Source organism: Manis pentadactyla, chromosome 6, assembly GCF_030020395.1.
Source record: "Manis pentadactyla isolate mManPen7 chromosome 6, mManPen7.hap1, whole genome shotgun sequence".
Classification (NCBI taxonomy): Eukaryota; Metazoa; Chordata; class Mammalia; order Pholidota; family Manidae; genus Manis; species Manis pentadactyla.
This window is the reverse complement of record NC_080024.1, coordinates 42,734,730-42,757,163: the sequence shown is the minus strand read 5'-3', so window position 1 is coordinate 42,757,163 and position 22,434 is coordinate 42,734,730. Positions and strand designations below refer to the sequence as shown.

At 38.5% G+C, this 22,434-nt stretch overlaps 1 protein-coding gene across 3 annotated transcripts in view; it reads right to left on the bottom strand.

The window, feature by feature from the left end:
- Window positions 1-21,965, bottom strand: part of LOC118909776 (fibrous sheath-interacting protein 2-like) — a 38,514-nt gene extending 16,549 nt beyond the window's left edge. For all 3 annotated transcript variants that reach the window (XM_057503772.1, XM_057503771.1, XM_057503773.1), the window contains exons 1-7: window positions 21,792-21,965; window positions 19,252-19,501; window positions 18,781-18,906; window positions 9,270-9,431; window positions 8,518-8,607; window positions 4,665-4,785; window positions 2,210-2,296 (exon numbers count right to left, since the gene is read on the bottom strand). In XM_057503772.1, the coding sequence (XP_057359755.1) occupies window positions 2,210-2,296; window positions 4,665-4,785; window positions 8,518-8,607; window positions 9,270-9,431; window positions 18,781-18,906; window positions 19,252-19,428 (763 nt within the window). In that variant the 5' untranslated portion in view covers window positions 19,429-19,501; window positions 21,792-21,965. The remainder of the gene's footprint in view (window positions 1-2,209; window positions 2,297-4,664; window positions 4,786-8,517; window positions 8,608-9,269; window positions 9,432-18,780; window positions 18,907-19,251; window positions 19,502-21,791) is intronic.
- Between the last annotated feature and the right edge of the window lie 469 nt (window positions 21,966-22,434).

Genomic DNA, 22,434 nt, shown 5'->3' with positions numbered 1-22,434 from the left:
GGTTTTACGAAAGTCAAACAGCATATGAAAAGATATTTATCATCATTAGCCATCAGGGAAATGCAAATTAAACCACAATAACATACTACTACATCTATTAAAATGGCTAAAATAAAAATTACCCATGATATCAATGTTTGCAAAGATGTATAGCAGATGGATCTCTCATGCATTGCTGACTGGAATGAAAATGTTATAGCCACTCTGGAAAAGAGTTGGAAAGTTCTTTTACAAATATTCTTACTATAAGATCCAACAATCCGTTGTTGACACAAAAAGCTGAACACAAATACTTCTCATCTTCCTATTCGTAATCAACAAAACCTGGAAACCCAAATTTCCTTCAACTAGTGAATGGATAAACAAACTCTGGTGCATACCTACAATGGAATAGCATTCAGCAATAAAAAGGAGTTAACTAGTGATACATGCAGTACCTTGAATGACTTTCAAAGGCATAATACTAAGTGGAAGAAGACATTAAGGCATAATACTAAGTGGAAGAAGACATTATCAAAAGGTCAAATATCATATGATTCCATTTATAAGACATTCTCCAAAAAAAGAGAACTATACAGATGGGGAACCTATCAGTAGCTACCTCAGGTTATTAGTGGGAGGTAGAAAGGTGTGACTACTAGAATGTAAGAACTGTTCTGATGTGATTGTGGGAGAGAGCACACAAACATACGTGTGCTAAAATTCATGCAGTTGTACAAAAATTCCATTTTGTTTTAGGATTTAAAAATCTAAATGCCTCCGGATCTTTGAAAATAAAAAAAAAGAGAGACAAGATCAAAAGTAGGGACTATAGGGAATTCAGGGCTCTGAACTCTGCCTGGAGAGTTGCCAGCTACAAAATGAGGGGCAAATTGCCCATAAGAGTGTAAAGGCTGGGACAGTGTACAGAGTTCATACTCAGGGTTCAATGATGAAACGATAGAAACTAGGTTTGATTATGGTAAATGGGAAAGAGGGGCATTCCCATAATAGATAATGACTTGTGATATGACATAATGACTTGTGATGTCACTACTGAACATTTCTAAAATTCACAAGTTATTCACATGCCACTCTCTTAGAGGGTAAGTAGATAGGCCCCTGTTCCTCCCCCACCAGATATGTATCAATATAATTTCAAAATTCATCTTTTAATGAAATATCTTCCAACTATGCTTAATTAAATTTTCAGGTTTGATCCCCAGTTGTCACAGATAGAATTGTAGCCTGGCGAGGTTGAAAGTAATATTTTTCCATCTACCATCCTTTCCTCCAATATCCCTGAGAGTTTTGATATCAGTAAGACTAGTTTGTGTTGCATGAAATACTAATTTTAGAGGATCACTGTGCACAAGATAACTTCATTAGACTCTGAAAATTTACTTTTATTGTCTACATTTAGTAGCTATTGGGCTGGTAGTGCCATAATTGTGTGTTGTAATAACTGTTTGATGTGTGGAACCCATAAAGCTTAGAGTTGAATTAACTCAATCTCAGTGTTCCTGAGAGTAGAAGAGAGACTTAGCTAAGACAACCCTGTCTCTCCCCAGGTTTCTGAGTCTTGATGAAACTAATCAAATGACATACTCAGGGAGGAAAGATTTTGGACTGCTTTTTCTTTATATTTTAACTGATAAAAGGAGAAAAGAATTTTATTTATATATACTGACTTTTCTCCAGAAAATTAATAATGGGAAAGAATTCATATTATTAAATTTTGAACAGTCTTATACTTTTAATAGTGTATTATTTGGAGGATTTTTATGCTGGTATTTGGGTTCTTGGTCTAATCCAGTGAGCTCTAATAGACAATATGAAATAACATAGTATAAGATAAAAAAAGAAAGTGGTTTTTCAGTGGGGTTAGTGGTGGCTTTGGAGTTAATGTATTTAAGTTCTGACCCACTTCAGAGCTTTGTAAAATCATCTTAAGCATTATAAAAATTATTTTACAAATTTGTTAGGTTTCATATATTGTTCATTTAACAGCAGTAGACCCTCATTTAGTTTTTCTAAAATGAGATAGTACAAAATCAGTAGTTAGAGATCATATTCTGAAAGCAGTAGAGGTTGCATCATTGTTCATAAGCATCACTTCAGATCAGTCATTTGGCAACAGGACTTATCTGCACTTAAGCAAAAGAGGCCATCCAAACTCAGTCTCTCCCCAAATTACTACTTAGTATTTCTTGTCACAATATTCAATTACCATTTACTCCTTTATTTGCTCTCTGGTCACCAACAGCAGAAGCTACCTTTACATCATCAAAAGTCTTCTTTTTCTTCTTCCAGGAAGCTTAAAGAAATGTAACAAAACATTTATTTGTAATTGTGATGACAGAATTAGACTATCTTTTATGACAAAAACAGATTTTTCATGCCCAAGAGGAAATGAGCCATATGCTAATTCACACGGAGGATTGTAGGGAGGTATTGAAGATGGAGAGGCGTGAAATAGGAGGAAAGAAAATTACTCTTGAAATACTGTCCTTTCGATTTAACTTATATACTTGGAGGGACAGAATTTTCTTTGGAGGGACAGAATTTTCTTCCAGAAAAGAGAAAAGTTCATACCCAGCTCAACTGTAACATGCCATTTCCTCTGTATGGGGATACACAGCTACTGGCTGGAGATCCACTAGCTCACAGTGACTACTGCAGTTCTTGGATGTGCCTCAGACTGGTACAAGCAACCACATACATATTCCTTTTTTATAATAGAGGTAATCACAGTTCTTGTTTCTAACCATCTAGGGGGGCAGTGGGTCCTCACAGCATGTATGCTCAATGGGCTTTCATGAGAGAGATAAAATGTGATTCATCTGTTTCCCCACTGCTGCAGATTCATTTAACATTTCCTCTCTCTCTCTCTCTCTCTCTCTGTTCCTCTGAAGCCATCTATAGAGGTATAATTAAATTTCATCTGTTGCCTTGATAATATAAACTAATTTATATCCCTACTCTGAAAGAGGTGATTTGTGGTAACAAATGTTTAAAATGTCTACTTGAAACTCTTTTTCTATCAAATGAGAAATTTATCAGTTGAACATGCAGGGATATATATACTTACTAAAGTGATTTCTGGAGCATGAAACTGCTGCCATTACCTCAATGAGCTGAATAAACTGAATTAGTCAATTTAGCAAACAATTATTTTATATATCTATGCATGTGTACACACACACACACACACACACACAGTACAAGGTACTCTGTGAAATACAAAGGTGGGAGTTACATATTATGGGTGACTAAGAGAGTGGGAAGTATTCCATAAGTATGTTAGTAAGGATACAAAGTACTACTAGGGATTCAAAGAAGAGGGATCTTTCTATTAGGGTTATTGAAAGACTAGGGAATGGTATTTACAGTAGAGTTTAAAGATTTGTGGGATTTGGATAAATGGACAGTGAGCACATCATTCCAGGATGAGTAAATTGGATGAAGAGAGGCAAAGAAATGTTAAAGGTAACTTGTGCTTTAGAAATGGTTAGTAGTCTAATTTGATTGGGCAATGAAATAAATTGAGTGCTTATTATGAGCTAGAAATTTTGGGCTTTTTAGGAATTATTTAGGAGTATTATCTTTGTTTTTAGATGGTATAACTGTGGTTCAAAAGGTTAGGTGATTTGTCAAACCTATTCATATTGCTAAAAAACGGTAAAGCAGGACTTGGACTTCAGCTATGCACATCACCACTAGATGATGTCTTCTTCAAGGAGAAAGTACAATGTGAAGTTAAAGTTAGGTTTGACTTGGACTGTACATGGTGATGAATGGTTGTCTAAGAAGTCTGAGCTTCATTTAAGAGGTAATGAGGATCTTTAAGTTTTGAGGCCAGGAGAAAAGACCATCAGAGCAGAGTTTTAAGTTTAATTAGGTAGTAGTATAAAAAAAGGGGAGTGCTTGAAGTAGGTAAAAATAAGAGCCAGTGAAGACTAGTTAGTAATCTATTGGAGTGACATAGGGAGAATGTCACCTAGAACAGGACTGCCAGGACAGATATAAGATTGGTGGGATGCTCTGATGATACCACCATGGAAGTTCTTTACTGATACTACACAGTCACAGATACTTAAGACAAATCTACAGTTTTGCATTCTGGCAATGAAATTTTAATTAATATCATTAATTAATTTACTTTAATCCCACTATATCTTGCAGGGTTACAAATTAAAGGATGCTGGTAGAGACTGGGAATAAAGTCATGACTTGATGTTCCTTGTTTAAACTCTTTTCTTTTTCTGTTTCCCTCCTTCTCTACTGCCTCCCTTACATTTTTCCTGTGCTTTTTTCTAGTACTGTCTATTTTTTCTGCCTGGCAGCATAGTAGAATACCATGTTCGTATATAATAGCAATTATCTTACACACAAGTTTTTAAAGTTTCAGAAGCAAAAAATACATTATTTTTAGTATAGGGAACTTAGAACTGTGGTATAGAGCTTGTGTACTGACCCATTGATAAGATTTTAGGTTGTTTTAATTTTTTATATATGTCTACTTTTCAACTTCAACTGTAATAGGGAAATGCCCAGAATTGTGCCTGACACAAAGCAGGCAGCAACTGTATGAAACAGACTTTTGCAGAAGGATTTTTTTACACGAATAAGTAGATAAGTACTTTCTACATGGCTACATGAACTTTTAATGTTCTCACACTTACAATGTGTTCCATCTTGTCCTCTGTAATCAAATGTATTTTTTTTAATCTTTTTTCTTTTAAATACATTTTCTTGTATTTTTGGTAAATGAGAAGCCATTTCTTTCTCTGGAAGGGCTTGTTTCTAAAATATTTTAAAAAATAGATTCGTTAATATCAACTTGCCTTTTAGAAATGCAAAACATTATTTAAAAAATGTGACAGTATATTGGAAATTAATAGTAATTCTTGCGACTCATAAGATTATGTTGAGAATAAATTTGGGAGGGTAGTAAGGGGTAAATTTCCACCTGTGGACAAACATGAAAAATATATTTAACACTCAGATGTATTTAATCTCACTGTACATTAGAGAACTAGTCCAGTTTCAGATCTGATAGGGTCTTAATCCATAGCTACCTTGGTAAGTTTAAGCAATTTCTAAATCATCTTCAACTGAAGGATTCCTGAGTGACTTAACGAGAAGTCACTCAAGCCTACCATAAGTAAACACAATACATGAAATATGACTTCCTCTGGAGACTCTCCAGGCTAATATACTGACTGTGGGTTACAAGAAAGGAGATAACTTCACAAAGAAAGAACCTCAGAGGTCCTCAGAGGGTTCCCTGAGGTATTCAGCAAGAAAATGGATCAGTACATGTCTGTGAGGAAAACTACACAAGGCCACAGAAGGGACCATCCTATCCTAAAGGACTGGTGCAGTTGTCACCTACATACCATCCTATTCTGACTAGCCACTGTGGAAAAATATCATAAGTCACAGGGTATTTTGACAAAATACAATCGATACAGTACAAAATATCGGTCTTGCCTCAGTAGTGGGGAATAACTATGTAAATATCATAAAAAATATTTATTATAAAAAAGTAAAAGAAAATATAAACATGGCTGTGGCTCTAACAAATCTTAAAAAAGCAAGACCTATTATAAATTGTTTCCAAATAAATTATCTACATTCAAAAAAAAAGAAAAACCTAAAGAATATGAAAATATTTAGTGCCCAAAAACTAAAATTCATGACATCTGGTATCCAATCAGAGTGCCAAACATACTAAGAAAATATGAGCCATAAAATGAGCAAATCAATCAAAATTGACCCAGAAATGAAACACATTAGAATTAAAGATTAAAACATAACTGTATTCTATATATTTATAAGGTGAAAAAGAGACATGGATCATATAAAAGTTACCAAAATCAATTGTTTTAAATGTGTGAGATGAGAAATGCAGTGTAGTACATTAATACCAATGTATTAATGGTAGAGTAGACATTGCAGGAGATTAATGTGTATTCAAAAAAGAAGTTATTCAAATGGGAAGACTAGGAGAAAAAAACTACAAAATGAAAATATCAGCATGGGGTGGGACATCAAGCAGCTTAATATGTCTGTAGAGAGGACAGAGGGAACAAAATAAATATTTCATAGTAATGTCCACTACCACTGCTTCTATTTTACATTACATTGGAGGTTCTGGTCAGTGCAGTCAGGCAAGAAAAAGAAAAAGGCATCCATATTCAAAGAGAAGAAATAAAACTATCTTTATTCATAGACAACATGATCATTTATGTAGAATTTCAATTGGCATCTAGAAATAAACTAAAAATGATTTTATCAATGCAAGATAAAAGAAAACATGTTTTCCTATATATTAACATCAAATAATCAGAATTTGAGATTAAAAATACAAATTATAATAGCATAAAAATTATGAAATACCTAGCGATGTGTAAGACCTGTACACTGCACCCTACATAATGCTGGTAAGAAAAATAAAGGAAATCTAAGTAGACAGAGAGGGATATCTGGTTCATGAGTTGGAAGACTCAACATTATCAAGAAATCACGTGTGTCCAAGATGACCAATAGAGTCAACACAATTCCAATCAAAGTCTCAGCAAATTTCTTGGTAGAAATTGACAAGCTGATTCTAAAATTTATATGGAAATATAAATGGCTTAGATTAGTCAAAACAACATCAAACTAAAAGAACAAACTTGGAAGGCTAGCACTGATTTAAAGAATTAAAAGTACAATAATCAAGAGAGTACAATAGACAAATAAGTCAAAGAGCAGAAAAAGTGTGATACAACTTATTTTTTACAAAGATGCAAAGGCAAAGTCTTTTAATGATTTTGATAACTCTAAGCATACAGTTTGCAGAAAATTATATATAAAGTCAAATCTAAAAAAGATAAAAATACTAAGAAACACACAAAAATGAACTGAAAACGTCACATACTAAAACATGATTCAAAAAAGACAATTCAGAATAACTTTACTGAAAACATCAGTAATTCAAATAGCTCTCCCATTAACATGGTTCAAGCAGCCTCTGGTGTTATCATGCCTACCATCCGTGGTCATGTCTAACGGGCACTCCCACTGCCAGAATCTTTTCCATTGCACTCGTTGCCACTAAATAACGGGCCAGAACTCCTTGAACTGTTCATTGGCATCAGGCAAAAAGTAAAGGGAACCTAGGCATTTTGTTGCTCTCTAAAAACAGTAATATTTTCAGGGATTTCTGGAAGGAAAAGAAAGGCCAACTCAGAGGGACTGTCTACTGAAAAAAAGTTATGTAATATTGAGCATTAGAACATAATAATTATAGTAAAGTGGAATAAGCTAATCTTGCCATATGAACAATGAGTCCCTGAAAATACTAAAAGATACCTGTTAACCCAAAGTAGAATAAAAAATTATCATACATATTTCAATTTCCAGTGTTTGAAAAATTTCTGTAAAGCTGCTTAACCAGGCTATGTAAATCTTACACTTACATCTAGGTGTGTCAACAATAAACTACTTGTTTTGCAAGCATTTTCTATTAAAAAAAGTATTTATCATATATAAATATAATTTTTTCATTTCCCAGAAGTAAAACTGTTGTTTGATATGCCCTTTTATATTTAGTTTAGTAAAATTCCTGTACTTTGTTAATAGTCAATTGTGTTTAACTGCACTTTAATCTAATCAGAATCCATTCCAGACATGGACAACTGACCCGAAATAAAGATTTCTCTCTCTTAAAATAAAAGATAAATATTTCATCTTATTTTGCTATGCATTCAGAAGAAATTAAAGGAAAACATGGAAGAAATGTTTTGGAAACATGGAGGAAAAACTCTAGGCACAGAAAGGGAAATGGGGGGAAATACAGAACACTTAAACATCATTCTCATTTCTATCCAACTCTCTTAACTTTAGAACATCAATTTGTAAAAGTACATATACATACATTTGGCATTTTTATCCAACCCTGTAAACTCTAAAACCTGCATTCACTCATGCACCTGAGTATGCATGTGCATACACACACACTCTCATACACAGCCTCACACAACCTGAGTCAAACAACTGAAAGGCTACATCCGTTCACTCTGCACCAAATCATTCCACTTCATCTTGAAGAACATTTTTTACTGGTGATAAACATAGCTGCATGTGTGGGTACACACACACACAGTGTGTATGTTCTTTCAGTCACTGTAGGGCATGGTAACTACCCATACTGTTCCCTGTTGCTCAAGCTGAGTTGGCTTCCAGCTTACGAATCTTGCTAGCACAATAGACTATTCCTGTTGGCCTCAGCTCAGGCAGAAGGGACATATGTGAGTAGCAATTTAATTCATCAATTATGCTAGCAACCACTGGCATATTAATCACTTTCCCTTTCTTGGCCCAATAGAGCAACTTCAAAATATTATTTATCCCTGCTCTAAATTTTCATTTGGAAAAGTTAGTTTGTCAAAACTAAAGGTAAAAATATCATAAGAAAGTACTTTGCATACAAACAAACCTTTCTTTCAAACCCTATATAAAGAAACCAGATTTAAGTGTTTAACTTACCTGTTCTTTTATACAGTGTTTTTCAAAATCTAATTTTAAGCTTCTCAAATATTCCCTATATTTATTAAACTCTTTCAAGGAACATACAACCTAAAACAACAAAAAATATATATAAATACATGTATTTAAAAATCCTAACAATTACTTTCCAGAGTAAAAATAGTAATAGCATACCATTCTGGTGACATTTGGGTATCAAGAACATAAATTGCTAAAAATTTTTTAAGTGATATCTCTCTACAATTGTTAATCAATAGGCAATCTTTATTCAAAACACATTATTAATAATACTTGTGCCACAAAAAGGAATTTAGTATACCCAACTGGAGTTACGAAAATACTAATGTAATAGTAATGTTCAAACCCAATAAGAATATAATCTGTGAGGATTCTACCAAGCTGATTTTGCTAGGTTCCCATTCTATCTCAATTTTTCAAGAAGTGTAAGGGACATAATCCTTGACAAGCATATGACATCAGAGACAGAAAGAGGTGTATGATATAGTTGGGAAAATTAACATGACATCCTCGAATTATTTGGCCACCATCTTTTGACATTACAAAGAAAAAAGGTGAAGGGAAAAAGTTTAATTTAGAAACTGCTTATCCGATTTCCCTTGACCCATATACTAAGCAATTAATGGACTTTCCCATTAACCATTTCTCCTGACCGAGTTAAAGGTGATACACCTTCTATACCCAGAAATATATGGAGGCTTTCAATGATTAAAGAGAAGTAATCTTCAACCCACTTCATTATTGCTGGTGATGTATCCACCTTTCTTTAACCTTCCCAGGATATCCTTGCGTTGATGGTATGCTCTTAAATGGGGATCATGGAGACTATTATATTGATTTTCCAAAATTCGACAATAAGGATCCGTCAGATTGAAACCATAAGAAGGTTGAAAGAGCTGCAAACACAAATTTTGAAATATTGTAAATGTAAAATTAGTTATGTAATTATTGTTATAAATGTAAAAACAGAATTTCACTTTTAAATATCAACCCATTGAAATGACTAGACTGTTCACTGAAAATAAAGCACGTAAGAAGAATTTGAAGGAAAAACAAGCAACAGAAAAATTTGGATTAATGAACACTAATTGTTTATCCCTACCTCTTTTCCCACTGACCAGAACTAGTCTACAAGTCCACCCTCATTCACTGAATTCCTCCCCTGAACTCCATCAGTCAGTCCCTGGCCCTGAGACAGAGAAGAAAGGAGGAAAGGAAAAGAAACGGAATAGGAAAAAGTTTGCTTTAATGTAAAAGCTAATGTTAAGATTCATCTTTTTCCTCTTCCCTCTTCCAGGTCAAAGTGTTATATTCAGTGGATAAAAGGATAATATTAATTATGATTATTTTATCTCAGTGATCTGAAAAAGGAAGAAAAATGGAAAAGTCTTTCACCAGGATTCAGTGAAGCAATTTTAACAAAAAACAGAAGTAAAACTCAAGATGTTAAAGGTAGTGGATTGAAGAGTTATTTTTACTTGGGGTCTTAGCTGATACAAGAAACCCAGTGTTCTCTGACTGCCACAGTCAGGAAAAATTTCAAGGCCTTTATTATAAAGTTCAATATATTGAAGAGCCAATTATAAAGGATATTGATAAGGACTGAGGTTTCTCCATGTGTATGAACCAAATACAACCTTATATAATAGCCATTAAAATAAAAAGGTGGAAAATTTAAGCTACAGTCATGTTTCTATATCTATTACTTTAGGGGAAAAAGCTGAGTTACTTAATTCCATTTGTGACTTAAAACATTACCAAAGTGAACATAAGGGACTTTTGTTTGTTTTGTATTTGGTGTGAGTTCTTAGTCCATTTTTTAAATTGCAGCATGGCAATGGAAGAACCTCTGAAAGGGAACAAGTGCAGGGTGGAAGTAAATGTGGAAGTCCTGATATTGTCTTTGCATTCCTTCTTTTTGCTTTCCTTGCAGTTTTTTTGAATACAAAAATAAGTTTTGGTCTGAAGTAGTACCAAAGCAGGAATTGGCTCAAGTGAAGGGCAATTAGAATGTGTGGGAGATGCAGCAAACCTGAGAACAGCTGCCCTGTTTGCAGGCATCCTATTCCACTTACAAGACCTCACCCATTGTGCAACAATCCAGACCTGTCTGCACGTACCAATTTGTTACCTCTGCATTTAGTCTGGCAGTTGTACCTCAGTGAGATTCTGAACATTAAGGAAACTGGCTGGGTACGACTATAAAAAGAACTCCCTAAAGGTTGGTTAAAGGATGTCTCAGATGTGAGCAAAAAGGCAGATTAAAGGAACCTGATAGGATGCTAGCTTTCATTTTCCATTTAAAATTTCCTTGGTAAGTTTCTGACCTCTTGCTTAACACCAGACTTTAATCCCCTCTAAGGGTCTAAATTATGAAGTGGAATTCCCGTAATTACCAATGCTTCCTTGAGAGGGTAAAGAAAGGAATCACATAAGGTAATGTCTTGAATTTAGTGAGACCAGATAAGAAGCCTCTACCTTTCCTGTGAAGGGAAACACTCAACAATCAGTCAAGGAGTGGAGTGCTCTTTTAGATTCTGAATTTTAGCTGTTATGGCAGTATGTTTCTCAAGACCAAACCTGGGCTAATACTGTAAAAAAAGAGCACCTTTAAAACAAATCCATTCATTACAGCCAGGGAAACCCTTCTATAATCAGTTAAAATAATTGGTTTCCCTTTAAAAAAAGTTTGGGGGAAATTAATTTAACATAGAACATCTTTTTAAAAAATAGTTTACAAAAGAGGAGCCAAAATGGTGGCGTGAGTAGATCAGTGGAAATATCCTTCCAAAACCATATATATTTTTGCAAATACAACAAATACAACTATTCCTAAAAGAGAGACCAGAAGATACAGTACAACGGCTAGGCTACATCTACATTTGTGAGACCCCAGCGCCTCACAAAGGGGGTAAGATACAAGCCGCGACCTGGCGGTACCCGAGTACCCCTCACCCCAGCTCCAGGTGTGAGGAGAGGAGTCAGAGTGGGGAGGGAGAGGGAGACCAGGACTGTTAAATACTCAGCCCTAGCCATCTGCACAGGAACTGCAGTCACACAGGGAGTGGTGTGCTGCATACTAGGGAAACGGAACAGTAAAACCTGTGAGTGGGTCCCCGCAGCCGGCGGCCCAGGGACAAAAGAAAAGCGAGTGCTTTTTGAAAGTCTTGAAGGGACAGGGACCCCAGAGCTGGACGGAAGCATCCCAGAACACTCAGGCCAGCAGCTGGGAATCCCAGGGAACTCCGGACACCCTAACCCCCTGGGTGGCAGCACAGCTATGAGGCCCTTCAAGGCCATAAACAGCCTCCTGTCAGTTCCTCCTCTGGCATGACCCCACCATAGTGGAGCAGCGGCCTGAGGGTCGCCACGCCAACACACCCATGGAGCTTACTCCACAGCAGCTGGGCAAGAATCAGAGACCCTGCCAGCATGCAGCTGCCCAGCACAAGCCGGTAAGGGTCACCATTCTCCCAGGAGAGGAAGGCCACAAACTAGCAAGAAGAGACATTCTTCCAGCCGAAACACAGGCCAGCTCCCCACAACTACCTCTATTGCCATGAAAAGGCAGAAGAATTTGATCCAGACCAAAATCACAGAGACAATGGCTGAGAAGGAGCTTGGAGAGACAGACCTAACCAATCTTCCTGAAAAAGAATTCAAAATAAAGATCATAACCATGCTGATGGAGCTGCAGAGAAAAATGCAAGAGCTAACAGACAAAGTAGGGAGGGAGACTACAGAAATAAAATAATCCCGGGAAGGACTTACAAGCAGAATGGATGAGATGCAAGAGGCCATTAATGGAATAGAAACCAGAGAACAGGAATGCATAGAAGCTGACATAGAGAGAGATAAAAGGATCTCCAGGAATGAAACAATATTAAGAGAACTGTGTGACCAATCCAAAAGGAGCAATATCTGTATTATAGGGGTACCAGAAGAAGAAGAGAGATAAAAAGGGATGGAAAGTGTCTTGGAAGAAATAATTGCTGAAAGCTTCCCCAAACAGGGGGAGGAAATAGTCACTCAGACCAGGTAAGTACACCGAACTCCCAACAAAAGGGACCCAAAGAGGAAAACACCAAGACACATAATAATTAAAATGGCAAAGATGAAGGACAAGGACAGAGTTTTAAAGGCAGCTAGAGAGAAGAAAAAGGTCACCTACAAAGGAAAACTCATTAGGCTAACATCAGACTTCTCAACAGAAACATTACAGGCCAGAAGAAAATGGCATGATATATTTAATGCAAAGAAACAGAACAGCCTTGAACCAAGAATACTGTATCCAGCACGATTATCATTTAATCAATTTTTTGATACAATTCCCAGACAAACAAAAGTTGAGGGAATTTGCCTCCCACAAACCACCTCTACAGGGTATTTTAGAGGGACTGCTCCTGATGGGGGCACTCCTAAGGCTAAATAGATGTCACCAGAGAAAATAAAATCACAGCAAAGAAAGCATACCAACGAAAACCTAACCAAAGGCAAAAAATAAAATCAAGTACCCACAAAAGCAGTCAAAGGAAAGACAAAAAAGCACACAATAAAACACCAACATATAAAGAACAGAGGAGGAGGAATAAGGAGAGAAATAAAGAATCACAAGACACTGTTTATAATAGCTCACTAAGCAACGTAAGTTAGACAGTAAGATATTAAAGAAGGTAACCTTGAACCTTTGGTAACCACAAATCTAAAGCCTGCAATGGCAATAAGTACCTATCTTTCAATAATCACCCTAAATGTAAATGGACTGAATGAACCAATCAAAAGACACAGAGTAATAGAATGGATAAAAAAGAAATACCCATCTATATGCTGCTTATGAGAGACTCAGCTCAAACCCAAAGACATGCACAGACCAAAAGTCAAGGGATGGAAAAAGATATTTCATGCAAACAACAGGGAGAAAAAAGCAGGTGTTACAGTGCTAGTCTCAGACAAAATAGACTTCAAAACAAAGAAAGTGACAAGAGATAAATAAGAACATTACATAATGTTAAACGGCTCAGTCAAAAAGAGGATATAACCATTATAAATATACATGCACCCAACACAGGAGCACCAACATATGTGAAACAAATACAAATAGACTTAAAGGAGGAAATAGAATGCATTCATTTTGGGAGACTTCAACACACCACTCACTCCAAAGGATAGATCCACCAGACAGAAAATATGTAAGGACACAGAGGCGCTGAACAGTGCACTAGAACAGATGGACCTAATAGACATCTACAGAACTCTACATCCAAAAGCAACAGGATACACATTCTTCTCAAGTGCACATGGAACATTCTCCAGAACAGCCCACATACTAGGCCACAAAAAGAGCCTCAGTAAATTCAAAAAGATTGAAATTCTACCAACCAACTTTTCAGACCACAAAGGTATAAAACTAGAAATAAATTGTACAAAGAAAGCAAAAAGGCTCACAAACACATGAAGGCTAAACAACATGCTCCTAAATAATCAATGGATCAATGACCAAATTAAAATAGAGATCCAGCAATATATGGAAACAAATGACAACAACACAAAGCCCCAACTTCTGTGGGACACAGTGAAAGCAGTCTTAAGAGGAAAGTATATAGCAATCCATGCATATTTAAAGAAGGAAGAATAATCCCAAATGAATAGTCTGACATCACAATTATTGAAACTGGATAAAGAACAACAAATGAGGCCTAAAGTGAGCAGAAGGAGGGACATAATGAAGATCAGAGAAGAAATAAATAAAATTGAGAAGAATAAAACAACAGAAAAAATCAATGAAGGCAAGTGCTGGTTCTTTGAGAAAATAAACAAAATAGATAAACCTCTAGCCAGACTTACTAAGAGAAAAAGTGAATCAATATACATCAACAGAATCAGAAACGAGAAAGGAAAAATCACGATGGATCCCACAGAAATACAAAGATTTACTAGACAATACTGTGAAAACCTATATGGCAACAAGCTAGGAAACCTAAAAGAAATGGACATCTTCCTAGAAACACAGAACCTTCCAAGACTGACCAAGGAAGAAACAGAAAATCTAAACAGACCAATTACCAGCAATGAAATTGAAGCAGTAATCAAAATCTACCCAAGAACAAAACCCCCGGGCCAGATGAATTTACCTCGGATTTTTATCAGACATACAGAGAAGACATAATACCCATTCTCCTTTAAGTTTTCCAAAAAATAGAAGAGGATGGAACACTCCCAAACTCATTCTATGAAGCCAACATCACCCTAATAAAAAAACCAGGCAAAGACACCACCAAAAAGGAAAATTACAGACCAATATCCCTGATGAACGTAGATGCAAAAATACTCAACAAAATACTAGCAAACTGAATTCAAAAATACATCAAAAGGATCATACACCATGACCAAGTGGGATTCATCCCAGGGATGCAAGGATGGCACAACATTCGAAAATCCATCAACATCATCCACCACATCAACAAAAAGAAGGACAAAAACCACACAATCATCTCCATAGATGCTGAAAAAGCATTCGACAAAATTCAACATCCATTCATGATAAAAACTCTCAACAAAATGGGTATAGAGGGCAAGTACCTCAACATAATAAAGGCCATATATGATAAACCCACAGCCAACATCATACTGAACAGCGAGAAGCTGAAAGCTTTTCCTCTGAGATCGGGTACAAGACAGGGATGCCCACTCTCCCCACTGTTATTCAACATAGTACTGGAGGCCCTAGCCACGGAACTCAGACAAAACAAAGAAATACAAGGAATCCAGATTGGTAAAGAAGAAGTTAAACTGTCATGGTCTGCAGATGACATATTGTACATAAAAAACCCTAAACACTACACTCCAAAACTAGTAGAACTAATATCAGAATTCAGCAACGTTGCAGGGTACAAAATTAACACACAGAAATCTGTGGCTTTCCTACACACTGACAATGAATTAAAAGAAAAAGTAAGCAGGAAAACAATTACATTCACAATTGTATCAAAAAGAATAAAATACCTAGGAATAAACCTAACCAAGGAAGTGAAAGACCTATACCCCGAAAACTGTAAGACACTCTTAAGAGAAATTAAAGAGGACACTAACAAATGGAAACTGATCCCATGCTCATGGCCAGGAAGAATTAATATAGTCAAAATGGCCATCCTGCCCAAAGCAATGTACAGATTTGATGCAATCCCTATCAAATTACCAACAGCATTTTTCAACGAACTGGAACAAACAGTTCAAAAATTCATATGGAAACACCAAAGGCCCGGAATAGCCAAAGCAATCCTGAGAAGGAAGAATATAGTGGGGGGGATCTTGCTCCCCAACTTCAAGCTCGACTACAAAGCCACAGTAATCAAGACAATTTGGTACTGGCACAAGAACAGAGCCACAGACCAGTGGAAAAGACTAGAGACTCCAGACATAAACCCAAAAATATATGGTCAATTAATATACGGTAAAGGAGCCATGGACATACAATGGGGAAATGACAGTCTCTTCAACAGATGGTGCTGGCAAAACTGGACAGCTACATGTAAAGAATGAAACTGGATCACTCTCTAACCCCATAAACAAAAGTAAATTCAAAGTGGATCAAAGACCTGAATGTAAGTCATGAAACCATAAAACTTAGAAAAAAACATAGGCAAAAATCTCTTGGACGTAAACATGAGCGACTTCTTCATGAACATATCTCCCCGGGCAAGGGAAACAAAAGCAAAAATGAACAAGTGGGACTATATCAAGCTGAAAAGCTTCTGTGCAGCAAAGGACAACATCAACAGAACAAAAAGGTGCCCTACAGTATGGGAGAATATATTCATAAACGACAGACCCAATAAAGGGTTGACATCCAAAATATATAAAGAGCTCACACACCTCAACAAACAAAATGCAAATAATCCAATTAAAAAATGGGCAGAGGAGCTGAACAGACAGTTCTCCAAAGAAGAAATTCAGTTGGCCAAAAGACACATGAAAAGATGCTCCACATCGCTAGTTATCAGACAAATGCAAATTAAAACTACAATGAGATATCATCTCACACCAGTAAGGATCGCCACCATCCAAAAGACAAACAACAACAAATGTTGGCGTGGTTGCGGAGAAAGGGGAACCCTCGTACACTGCTGGTGGGAATGTAAATTAGTTCAACCATTGTGGAAAGCAGTATGGAGTTTCCTCAAAAAACTCAAAATAGAAATACCATTTGACCCAGGAATTCCACTTGTAGGAATTTATCCTAAGAATGCAGCAGCCCAGTTTCAAAAAGACAGATGTACTGTTTATCGCAGCACTATTTACAATAGCCAAGAAATGGAAGCAACCTGAGTGTCCATCAGTAGATGAATGGATAAAGAAGATGTGGTACATATACACAATGGAATACTAAGCAGCCATAAGAAGAAAACAAATCTACCATTTGCAACAACATGCATGGAGCTAGAGGGCATTATGCTCTGTGAAATAAGCCAGGTGGAGAAAGACAAGTACCAAATGATTTCACTCATATGTGGAGTATAAGGACAAAGAAAAACTGAAGGAACAAAACAGCAGCAGAATCACAGAACCCAAGAATGGACTAACAGTTACCAAAAGGAAAGGGACTGGGGTGGATGGGTGGGAATGGATGGATACAGTCGGGGAAAAAGAAAGGGGGCATTACAATTAGCATGTACAATGTTGGGGGAGCATGTGGAGGTCTGTACAACACAGAGAAGATAAGTAGTGATTCTACAGCATCTTACTATGCTGATGGACAGTGACTGTAATGGGGATTTCGGGGGGGACTTGGTGAAGGGGGAAGCCTAGTAAACATAATGTTCTTCATGTAACTGTACATTAATGATAACAAACAAACAAAAAAATGAAGAAATGGGACTATATCAAGCTGAAAAGCTTCTGTACAGCAAAGGACACCATCAATGGAACAAAAATGTACCCTACAGTATGGGAGAATATATTCATTAAATGACAGATCCGATAAAGGATTGACATCCAAAATACATAAATAGCTCACGCACCTCAGCAAACAAAAAGCAAATAATCCAATTAAAAATGGGCAGAGGAGCTGAACAGACAGTTCTCCAAAGAAGAAATTCAGATGGCCAACAGACACATGAAAAGATGCTGCACATCGCTAATCAGCAGAGAAATGCAAATTAAAACCACAATGAGGATATCACCTCACACCAGTAAGGATCGCCACCATCCAAAAGACAAACAAAAACGTTGGCAAGGGTGTGGAGAAAGGGGAACCCTCCTACACTGCTGGTGGGAATGTAAATCAGTTCAACCATTGTGGAAAGCAGTATGGAGGTTCCTCAAAAAGCTGAAAATAGAAATACCATTTGACTCAGGAATTCCACTTATAGGAATTTACCCTAAGAATGCAGCAGCCCAGTATGAAAAAGACATATGCAGCCCTGTGTTTATCGCAGCTCTATTTACAGTAGCCAAGAAACGGAAGCAACCCTCAGTGTCCATCAGTAGATGAATGGATAAAGAAGATGTGGTACATATACACAATGGAATATTACTCAGCCTTAAGAAGAAAAAGAATCGTACCATTTGCAACAACATGGATGGAGCTAGAGGGTATTATGCTCAGTGAAATAAGCCAGGTGGAGAAAGACAAGTATCAAATGATTTCACTCATATGTGGAGTATAAGAACAAAGAGAAACTGAAGGAACAAAACAGCAGCAGAGTCACAGAACCGAAGAATGGGCTAACAGTTACCAAAGGGAAAGGGACTGGTGAGGATGGGTGGGGAGGGAGGGATAAGGGGCGGGGAAAAGAAAGGGGGTATTATGATTAGCATGTATAATTAGCAAGTAAGGGGCGGCATGGGAGGGCTGTGCAACACAGGGAAGGCAAGTAGTGATTCAACGCTGATGGACAGTGACTGTGATGGGGTGTGTGTGGGGTGCTTGGTGAAGATGGGAGCCTAGTAAAAATAATGTTCTTCATGTAATTGTAGATTAATGATAACAACAACAACAACAAAATTGAGTAAAATTATGCAAACCAAGGGCAATGGAAATTATAACTTAATTATGCGCTGTTCGCAGAATCTTGAAAGATTGAAGTTGTTACGTATATACATCCTAAACAATACCTTAGGTTTTTATGTGAGTTTTTTGTTCTCCGGTAACTGTTAGTGCAAGTTCCCTTAATGTATTTTGCATGATGTAGCGCCTGAATTTTAACAGCAAGTAGAAAAAATTTTAACATAAGAGTTAAAAATTACCTTTTCACTTAACTTTGTTGTACGGTACAAACAATCGCTTCCTGGGATCCTGGGCAACTTGACCCCAAAAGGGAGATCCAGTAGTTGAGCTGCTCCGATCCCTGGAAAGTGGGTTTTGTCTGCACCCTGTCAGAGACAATTGGAGAGTTTTGTCTTTCCTTTCAGTTATTACGCATTTAGTTTAGACCCAGCTACTTCTACTCCAACCAAAAAAACCCAGAGTCCCACACTCAGGGTCTACGGACCTCTCCCTGACAGACAGCCCCAAAGCCCTCCCGCTTCCCGCCCTCCAGCTCCTCTCCCGCTGCCCCGCAGCCGCTCGGGGGCCAGCGGAGCCCGAACCTCTGGCCGCGCCGGGATGCGAGGCGGGACGGTTAAGGCCCAGGAGGCCCGCCTGTGGCTAGCCCTGCCCCCTTCCCCAAAGGCTGGAGCCCCAGCGGGGGCCGCGACGATGGGCGTGCTGCCACTCACGTGTCCGCACTGCCGGCTGTCCACAACCAGGTCGCTGGCGACCGTCTTGGTAGCGGCGCTGGCCGTATTGGAGCTGGTGCTGAGGTACTGCTCCATAGCAGCTCGGGCCGGCTCTGCCCCTCTGCCACCTTTCCCTCTCGCATGCCCTGTGCCTCTTCCCCAGCGTCGTCCCTCCATCCTGACCCGACTGGGAATGGCCAGTACTCTGCGTCCCCAAGGCTCTTCCCTTGCCTCCTTCTAGGCTCGGAACCTGGGACAATTGGGGGCGGGGGCACAGAAGGGTGACATCACAAGCCCGCCCCCTCCCGGCCTGGCCCCGCCCTCGCCAGTGAGGCCTGAGGGCATCAGAGCTGGGAAGGAAGTCCTGTTGGCCTGCTCTGGAGGGTCATGGTTCGAAATATCATTTCTCTGTGAAACCAGCTCCCCTCAGTGAGACCAAACCAAAAGTAAAACAGAGAAAGGTTTGCTGGGGGTGTGGGGTAAACTGGCTAATTTCACCTGTCTTCCAAGGAGTTATATGGTTCTGTGCAAAGAAGCTTAAAATTAGAGGCCTGACTTTCTACAGGTCCTCTCAGCAGTGACCACACCCCATTCCCAGCCTCCCACAGCCTTTTCCCACTCCAGGTCCCAAGTATAGTCCACTGGCTTCCTTCAGGGCTCGTTGCCTTCCTCCTGCCTCCCTCTAGTTTTCCTTCTAGCCCTCTGCTTCTCTCTCTCCCACTCCTTCCTCTCCCTCGCTTTCTCCTATATCCTTCTTTGACTGCCTCTCAACCATCCAGCCAAAATTTATATGAAGTGCCTGACACCGTTGAGCCAGGCACTGGGGATACTCCTTCAAGGAGCCAGACTATAAGAGGGTGAGGGTTCAGGTAAGGCACATAAATATGGCAAAGCAGGGTGAGGGTTCAGCCCCAGCAAACAACTATAGCTCGGAGGGAAGAACACCTTTTGCCTGCCTTTATATACTCTGGTTAAGGGAGGAACAGCATCATATATTGGCTGTTGATTTAGCACATTTATTGCAGCTTCTATAAAAGCATTGGACTCCATTTATTATCTCCCATTATGTAGTCCATTCCTCATATCATAAGGTCAACTGTTCTGATGATTAATTTTATGTGTCAACTTGACTGGATCATGGATGCCCAGATGTCTGGTTAGACATTATTTGTAGGTGTGTCAGCAAGAGTGTTTCTGAAAGAGATTATCATTTGAATCTAATGCTGACTGGAATATACTCAGTTCCTTGTGTATGTCATGTAAACTCGTTTCAGACCTTTGATAAGCTTTTCTTTCTTTCTGGAAAGCACATCTTCACATCCTTCAACTTTCTCTTCTGGGAAGTCTCTCATGAATCACTGCTTTCTACATCTCTTATGCCCATTTAGACTTCTTGTCCTTAGAACTTGGACAATAATCAACATCTAAGAGATCAACAAATGTATTCTGAGTTGAGTTAGACTGGCTGGACATTTTCCATAAAGTTTGAAATTTAGTGAAATATTATTATTTTCACCAATTATTATAGTTTGAAAGATAGATTTTATTTTGCATATTTAAAGGATAGTAGATCTACATGGCAAGAATGCTGCTAAGATGTGACATCATCATTGCTTCAAAAGAAACTAGGCATTTATTGAACTAAAATCTAAAGTCATTTCTGACATTTAAATTTGCACTGAGATATGTCTAGGCAATTATGAGTCACTTTTTATTAATAAGGATTCCATAAATATTATTAAGACCAAAATAATGTTCATTTCTATTAATTATCAATCATCATAGTATTTGTTTATTTTGTGCTTTTTCCTTCATTTTGCCACTTTTCTGTAAACCAAAATATAATAGTGATGATGAAAAAGAAAAAAAACTAATAAAGACCATAATCATAGTTTAATCATAGTTTTATTTACATAATGGCTTAAAGAGTAATAAAATATCCTCCAGAGATTTTTTTTGTGAGACCAAAAATGTGTTTTTATCTAAACTTGAGGATTAGAAATAAATACTGTGCTGCTGGTTTATTGATGTATAACTAGCATTAGATTTAAAATCAAGACCTGATTCAACTTTCAACCCTCTACTTTCTAACTGTACAGGTAGATAGAAAAGCCTCCTAATTTCCACATTCTCAACTGTAAAATGAGCACATTGATATAATCTCAATAGATTGTTGCATTTTATGAATACTGAAGTGCTCTAAAACGCCATTTTTATTTGTTCTTATTGTAGAAAGTGCTTTGCCTTAAATTAAAATCTTTAGCATTATACCCAAGGTAGCTTGATTTAATAGAAAAATGTAGACCATGTAACATAATTTATATGTTGGCTTACTCAAAAAACCCACCCCAACCACCTTCTGGATTGCCTTCCTAAACTCTCAAAATACAGAACCTAAAAACCTCCCCTGCGGTCTTTTTCAGCTAGGTATGGCCACATAATTTGCTTCTATACACTGAAAGAGATTCAAGCATAACCGGTAACAGCATCTTCTCTCTCATCTGTAATACAGATGTGATGGCAGGAATTGCAATAGTTACTGTGTAAGGCGAGAGAGGTCGGTGCCGCCAGCGAATGCCGCCTGGAGGAAGGCGCAGCCCAGCACAGCGCGAGTCCAACATCTGGTCTCCGCCGGTTTCGCTGTGCGGACTGGCCGGCGGGCCGGATGCGCCGGCCGCTCCTGCGGACAGGGCCTGTGGACCGTAACAGGGAAAGAACCGCTAGAACTCCCTTTCCCGGGGGCGCTCGGGACGCCACTGACTGCTCAATACGGCTGTGGCGTCGCCTGCAGCTATTGCTGAGCCGCCGGAGTAACGGGTTCTGCGAGGGCGCCCAATGGCTGGCCCCCCTCGACTGACGGCCCTGGCGGCCAATGAGCGCGCGGAGCAGGCAGCCATTGGGAAATCTCGCAGAGCACGTTTGTCCGGCGGCTGCGCAGTAACTGCAGGTGCTGCCGCCTTCCTATTCAGCAGTCAGTAGAGTTGCGAGGGCCCTTGGGAGAGGGTGTTCCAGCGGCTCCGTGCTTTGGTCCTCCGGCCCTGTCCTCAGGAGCTGCCCGGCGTAGACCAGATGTTGGAGCCGCGCTGTGCTCGGGTGCGCCTTCCTCCCGGCGCGCTTGCTCTGGCGGCACCGACCTCGCTCCCCAACTCGAATCTCCTTTCCGCGCCCGCTGGGGCCCCGGCG